The 7,701-nt window shown below is 35.7% G+C and overlaps 1 protein-coding gene across 3 annotated transcripts in view; it reads right to left on the bottom strand.

Annotated features, from left to right (window-relative positions):
* Window positions 1–7,701, bottom strand: part of LOC109083017 (voltage-gated potassium channel subunit beta-1) — a 115,652-nt gene continuing 107,951 nt past the window's right edge. For all 3 annotated transcript variants that reach the window (XM_042775064.1, XM_042775065.1, XM_042775066.1), the window contains exons 9-14: window positions 6,754–6,839; window positions 2,947–3,067; window positions 2,711–2,805; window positions 2,437–2,557; window positions 1,486–1,574; window positions 1–1,405 (exon numbers count right to left, since the gene is read on the bottom strand). In XM_042775064.1, coding sequence (XP_042630998.1) covers window positions 1,316–1,405; window positions 1,486–1,574; window positions 2,437–2,557; window positions 2,711–2,805; window positions 2,947–3,067; window positions 6,754–6,839 — 602 coding nt within the window. In that variant the 3' untranslated portion in view covers window positions 1–1,315. The remainder of the gene's footprint in view (window positions 1,406–1,485; window positions 1,575–2,436; window positions 2,558–2,710; window positions 2,806–2,946; window positions 3,068–6,753; window positions 6,840–7,701) is intronic.

The following is a 7,701-nucleotide window of genomic DNA, read 5'->3' as shown; positions in this document are numbered from 1 at the left end:
GTAAACTAAAATGTACTTTCTTGTAATTTCTATTGAAACCTATACATAATGTATTTAAATATATATGTAATTACACATTTGTAATGACAAAGCTGCAATTCAGTACATTTAAAATATAGTAACTTTAAAGGAATAACAAACTACATACTATAAATAACACACTACAGTTAAAATTATAATCAAGTATTTTACATGTGCTTTAATATGTTACTCAACCCATCAAAATAATTGTACCTCTTCAAAGCACAACAACATATATTTAAAACTAAATTATTTAAAGTGTACTTTAAAGTAAATCTTTTCATTTAACTTCTTAAAAGTCTTATTAAGTGAATTAAGAAACATTGTCATGAAAGTGTAATTTCATTGATAATATATTGTCTAGAAGAACAGTTTTTAAAAAACATACTTTGCAAATTTGAAGTACACTAAAGGCGTGTATTCAATAAAATTAAGCACACTTCTTTTCCACAAGGGTGTCGCTTTAAGTTGTTTTCCTCTGAATATCTTCCATACTGTTACTAAAAGAAAAAACAAGTCACTCATTTATAATCAAACATTACCACGAATGCTGCTGGCATAATATACTCTATGCATGTCAGATCAATTCTAATACTGTATATTTATATTGCAGTGCGGATTGAGGTCGGTAATACAGTTGCATGTTCATTAAGCATGTACTCATAGATTTATGCTACCCTCGTTCAAGTAGTTAAGTCAGATGTGTGCATTTATTTATTATTCTACCACATTTACCTGTGGCTCACATTATAAAGCAAACAAGAATACACTCTTTAAAATATCCCTCATAAAATATCAATACGGGCATTCTTGCACAGGCAAAACAGCTTGAATCTTTGTGAATGCACATTGTTCCACTGAATCTGTATTCTACAGTCTGTGAAACAGGTTTGCAATTGCTGCATTTGAACACAAGAGGGCGACATGCTCTGTTTCTCCACTCTGTGTGCTAATACAGCCAGACATCCCTGTGGCTGATAGTTTTCAGAGCAGAGGCCAAGCTTGGTTGTTTATAAGGTTCATAGATCACATTTGTGAGTGAAGCTCTCCTGCAAGGTGCCATTACAAGGTGACACCTAGACACCAGTCGAGGGGATTCTTGCTGTGCTGTTTGAGTGCAAAGGCACACTAGCAGAAACAGAGGGGATGCAGGTACAGGTTATGGAGGACGGCACTCTAAGGCTTCAGAGAGAGGTCAGACCGATAATGAAAACAGATTTGGAGCAGGAACCACTAGGGCATGGACACTGCTACACATATATCTTTCTTCACCCTGAGCCTGTGTCCAGAGCCCCTAGGACCGATAGTCCTTCTTACTGTATGGCCTATTCCCAAGTATATGATCAATGTCTGAGACCACGTGGGATGTCATCTTTGGAAGGACCTGAAAGTGTAAAGAAATTAGTCAGGGAACTTCTGGAAAATGAACAGATGCATAGAAAGTCAACAGATTCCTTTCCTCACCTGTATGGCTCCCAGGTTTTCAGTTAGCTGCTCTGCATTTGAAGTTCCTAATAGTACCGAGCTCACTCCCTCGTTCCGCAGACACCAGGCTGGAGAGAAAAAGTGACAAAAGAAATCTTTAAAACAGTCTTCTCTGCAGATTATAATTTTTGGACATTACTGTAGGTGGCACAATCTAAAAACTAAAAGTAAGTTGTGTTCGGTTTGTCAGCATGAGCAGCAGCCCCTGTAATAACACCATTATGTGGTCAAAAATCATATTTTTTCATTGATGGCAATTCAAAAGTACTTATGAATTCTAATTATTATATAAACATGCTTATTATATAAATATTTTTAAAAGTTTGATTGAGTTGGTAAGATTTTTTCATGATTTGTCTTTTATGCTCACCAACGTTATATACTTGATCAAAAATACAGTAAAACAATAATATTATGAAATATTATTACAAATTCGATTTACTAATATATATATGTAATTTATTTTGGTGATGAAAAAGATGAATTTTCAGCAGCCATTACAGTCTTCAGCGTCACATGATCCTTCTGAAATAATTCTAATATCCCGATTTGGTGCTCAAGAAATGTTTCTTGTTATTCTTCATCCTGAAAGCAGTTGTGATGCTTAATATTTCTGTGGAAACAGTAAAACAATTAATTGCTGACCCCAAACTAATTATAGGAGATTTTACCAGTGAGGGCTCTTAAAAAGCATGGAATAAACATGTTTTACCCATTGCCACCAAAAATGCTCACAAGGAATGCTAACTTCTTTTTTTTATTATTATTATACATTTGTATACCTTCTTGGTTGTGTCAGTGCAGCAAATTCTTTCAACACCTCTTCAGCAATAATTTAAGAACAAGCACCAAACCATGCATGAGCTCTGCTCTGCTCAAATGTCTACACTGAACTGGCAGCTCCACTGGTGTTGATGGGAGAATTCTTACCTACGGCGAGCTGAGGCAAAGTGCAGCCCAGCTTCTCAGCAATATGACTGAGTTCTTTCAGCTTTGCCTGCTGCTTTCGTCCATCCTCACTAACAATCTTGTCTTTCAGCCACTGGTATGATTCATGACAAAAAGACAAGAGAAGTAGACGAGTTGAGTCAGGTAGGAAGAAGCAAAGAATATAAATATTTGATTTATCATCATATGCATGCAGCAGTATGTTTCTAGAAAATTCTAACTTTTTTTTATTCAATTTGCCTTTAACTCTGAGTACCTTCATAGCTGCCCTGGAGGATTCTGGGATACCATTTTCATACTTTCCAGTGATGATCCCACATGCCAAAGGAGACCATGTCATGGCGCCCACACCTACAGTCCCCCAAAGAATCAAGGTAATATTTATGATCAAGATGAGCAGCTGCTGCACGTTCTTACTGACGAATTCTCTAAATTTGACAGTATCATATTCACTGAGATTGAGTGAGTAAATGCTGACTGATTGACACCTGCCTATCTTATGGTAGAGCTCAGGCAGCTGCACTTCGACCTTCTCCCTTTGGAAGAGATGATACTCAGCCTGCTCACACACTGGAGGAATCAGGTTAAACTGCCTCGCTACAGAATATGCTTCCTAGAAAGAGAGAATAAAAATTACATTACACTTTCATATCAAAATATATAGGCTACAGTACAGTATATTTGTAATATCTAGAATTTCAACATATGATGTACACATTCTTTCTTAATTTCTCTACTCGACCATCAGACCAGCAGATATTGCAGATATTACACTTGCTGGTTTAGTTTAAAATATTTACAGAAATGCTTGTTTTCTCAGCTTTACATTATGCCATTTTCAAATGCATTTCTATCCTTCAATCTAAAAATTCACTTGTTTTATCACTGATACACGTAGATAGAAAGTTTACAATAAAACCACATTCAGGCAAGACAGAAAGGTTAAAATGTGTTCTCATAAACAGTACTGTTCAAAAATGCTTTTGAAAGAAGTCTCTCATGCTCACCAAAGCTGCATTTTTATTTATTTATTTATTTATTTATTTATTTATTTATTTTGATAAAATAACAGCAATACTGTGAAATATTATTACAATTAAAAACTAGATAGTAAAGTTTGTGAACAAACTTTGAATTTGAGTTTGATTGATGTATTGTAGCCTGAAAGTTTGGAGCTGTTGTAGATTGTGGTTTTTGAGTTTTTTGTTTGATTAGATATTGATAGCATGCTGAAAGCATGTTGCTAGCATGATTTAGCACATTGTTAACATGTTACTAGCATGTTGCTAGCATGTTTTTAACATGATTAGAATGTTGTTAGCATGTTGCTAGCATGATTTAGCATGTTTTCCTAGTATAGCCATTAAAGGAGCTCAAACATTTTGAGCATGCAAAAGTGTGTTTTGCACGCACGCAAACTGAGTTTTGTGGAGAAAATGTTTGTCTCGCAAAGAAGAAAGTATTTAGAACGCACAATAATCAATTTTGCATTTAAAATAAGTTTAGATTTGTGCAGAGTAGACCTTCTCTTTTGCGCGTGCCATGTTTCACTAGCTTGCTCCCTTGATGCCTGCCCTCAGTGCTCTCTAAATGCCGACGACTCGCTTGCTCAACATTTTGCATTTAAAATAGCTGCTAAATTCTGATTGGCTGCTTTGACAACCAATCACATCATTCCTTGCATTACCATGACAGCAGAAGAGGGAAAGTAGAGTGGGTAATTGTAAGTGGAAAATTAATGTGTATTTTTTTTGATGGTTGATATTTTGATCATGACAACCAATCACATCATTCCTTGCATTACAATTCCAAATGACATCAATCTACTATTAATCTTGTATTTAATCATTTATAATTGATATACAATTATTCATGAAGGCTGGAAGTGAAAAATGGCTTATATTCAGGTGTGCATAATTATTAAGCAGATTTTCTTTTACAGATAAAATTAACCAAAAAAAGAGATTTAACTCAGACTGTTTTACAGATAAAATTATAAAATACAGTATAGAATCCTACAAAATGAGCCCTACTTAAAAAGAATTACATACTGAAGTGTAGATAACCTGCTTAATAATTATGCACACCTGAACATAAGACGTTTTTCCACTTTCAGCCTTCGTGAACAACTGTATATCAGTTATAAGTGATTGATTAAATGATTGATTGTTGTTATTTATTTTGATTTTTTTTGGAATTTGTAAAATGTGCTTGGAAAAAAATAGAATCAGAATATCAATTTGCATAATAATTATGCATGCACTGTATTTTTCCTCTTCTGCTATCTTGGTAATGCAAGGAATGTTGTGATTGGTTGTCATGGCAGCCAGTCAGAATTTAGCAGCCTCGTCTCTGATTGGCTAGAATTATGGCATACTGTTACACTGGGTTGTGTTGAGCAAGCGAGACGTCGACATTTAGAGAGCACTGAGGGCGGGCATCAAGGGAGCAAGCTAGGGAAACTTGGCACGTGCAAAAGAGAAGGTCTGCACACATCCCAAAACTTATTTTAAAGGCAAAATTGATTTTAGTTAGCTCAAAATACTTTTTTCTTTGTGAGACAAATATTTTCTCCACAAAACTCAGATCGCACACGTGCACAATGCACTTTTGTGCACTCAAAATATGATCTTTCGCGTGCAGAATTGTGGCAGATATCTAACCCGATAGCCGCCCTGCCATTGAAGATAGTGAGGACGGAGGAAGGAGATGAGCGGCTTCTTGACATAAAAAGGGGCTGTCCATGACTACGTCAATTCCTCATGCCCCTCCGGGAAGAAAGGAACCACAGTACAACGTGGTTATGAGCCACTCTCTGTACTGAGAAGCCTATCGTCCAGCCGAGAGCGTTTAGGGCTGGGCAGTGTATTCACCTCCAGCCTGATGCTCACAGCTGCCCGGGCAAGCATGGTGGTCAGTTATGTGTGGGTCGGTTTTAGAAGTGGTGAGCATGGGGGTTGCCCCATAAAATCTTCATCCTCAGAGGTCGATAGCCCATCCCCCGATGCTGCAATCGACATCTGATCCCCCCGGGGCGAAACGAATGAAATTCTGGGACCGCCATAAGACAGCCCAGCAGAATCACCCAGCAGCCTCACAGGACGAGTGCTGCGGGAGGAGTGAGAGGTCCGTGGGGCATGGCCCAGCGGAGAAGCTCTCACTGTCACCCTCAAATCTCCCAGGGCAGTAGCCAGCAGTCCCTAGATTAGGCCCCTAATGTCGTCACGATATAACTCATAGTGACCTAAAGATAGTCCTTGGAAAGCAACTTTAACTGTGATGCCAAAACTAATTTTCCTTCAGATCCTTCAGAAATCATTTTAATATACTGAAACTATTGAAAACAACTGTGACATTTAATATTTTTTTTTTGTGGAGACTGTGATACATTTTTTTCCCCACTATTCTTTGATGAATGGAAAATTCAGAACAGCATTTACTTGAAACAGAAATCTTTTGTAATATTATAAATGTCTTTATTGCCACTTTTGAGCAATTCAGTGTATCCTTACTTAATAAAAGTATGAATTATATAAAAAAATACTTAATATAATATAATATAATATAATATAATATAATATAACAGCCTTTTTCCTATGTAATAATGGTGGAACTGTTCAATAGCTTTTCTGTAGTCAGGTCTTTAGGTATGTACACCATGAGAAATACTGACATGAATTATAAAAAAATTAAATAAATGGTTTACATTATATGAATTTTATAGTATTTGAAGTTAGTTCTGGTTTCCCCTTTGTGTAGTTTTTTGCATATGCATGTACAGAGCTCATTTCAGGCTGTGAACACATGTCCTATTTTAGGAGGTATGTTTCGGTGGGACAGATCTGATGTGACACCAGAACACAGTATTATCACAGACACATAAATTACAGCTTATCAGTGTGTGTCCTCTCTCTAAAAACCTTGATCAAGCCTCCATTTATCGTCCATGAATTAATAATGCCAGTGCTTAATTACAACATATCAGTTTGGGCCAACTTGCTTTGTGCTACACTGCAATTACAGCAACATACAGTACTGCAAAACACTGCCTTTAGTCAAAGGACTAAAAATATGTGATGTAGCCAATATACACTATAGAGGAGCTGAGATACAAGAGGGTACTTTGTTATCTCTGCAAACACTGTTTGCTCCAGGATTCAGTCCTACAGAAAGCCAATCATCAGTAATACTCTCATCTCATGTAAGTGATACACTTGAATTCTCTTGAAAGCTGTGCCCCGCAGGGTGACATGTGAAAAGTTCCTTATGACAAATGCTGTTTAGAAAAATGTTACGTACCATTATTTCCATAGCTGTCCATCGTGAGGTCCCCCAGTACATGGACATGCCTTGGTTTATCACGTAGGTCATGGCTCTGACGATCTCTGCAGAGAAGATCCACAAATTCTGATATTACACTTGTAAAAAAGCAACAACCTTAATTTTATTGAATGTGCACCTATAGTGTTTTTCAAATCTTAAAAGTAATTATATATACATTATATATAATATATATATATATATATATATATATATATATATATTATATATATATATATATATATATATATATATATATATAAATTCAGATAATATAATTTTAATGAAATCTTTGCAACTATGAGTCAGCTAACTAATTTGCAACTGCATGTCAACTAACTCTCATTACTCTCTCAGAGTTTTGTTAAGTTAGGGTTAGGATTAGTAGAATACATGGACATATACGGTAGCTGCAAAGTTACTTATAGTCAGTAGAATGTCTGTTAAGGATCATCAAAATGATGTTTTAGTAGATAATAAGTCTAAAGTCGGTTTGATTTCTTAGAATGATTATTAAAATGATAACTATAAAGATAACGATATTAGTGTCCACACCAGCGAACGATATCATTTTGTTATTCTAAGAACACATCGTCTGCCTCTTTAAATTCTCGAGCGCGTTACAGCAGGATGGATCTGATTGGCTGTCAATTTTTTATCGTTCATCAGCTGGAAAAAAAATCGTTTTGAAAGTGATTCCAACTATATCGTTTTTCTTTGTCTTTATTTATAGTTGTGGTGTGCTGTTCTTTAATACTGAAAACGATTTTTAGAACTATATCTTTATCGTTATCTTTATAGTTATCGTCCTTGGTGTGAACGGGCCTTAATTGTCAAATGATTGCTAGTTGACATGCATTTGCTTGTAGTTAGTGAATGTCTAAAGTGGACTATCAAAATAAAGTGTTATATATAAAATTTACTATA

Source organism: Cyprinus carpio, chromosome A18 (assembly GCF_018340385.1).
Source record: "Cyprinus carpio isolate SPL01 chromosome A18, ASM1834038v1, whole genome shotgun sequence".
In the NCBI taxonomy this organism is placed as follows: domain Eukaryota; kingdom Metazoa; phylum Chordata; class Actinopteri; order Cypriniformes; family Cyprinidae; genus Cyprinus; species Cyprinus carpio.
This window is presented reverse-complemented; position numbering and strand designations above follow the sequence as displayed.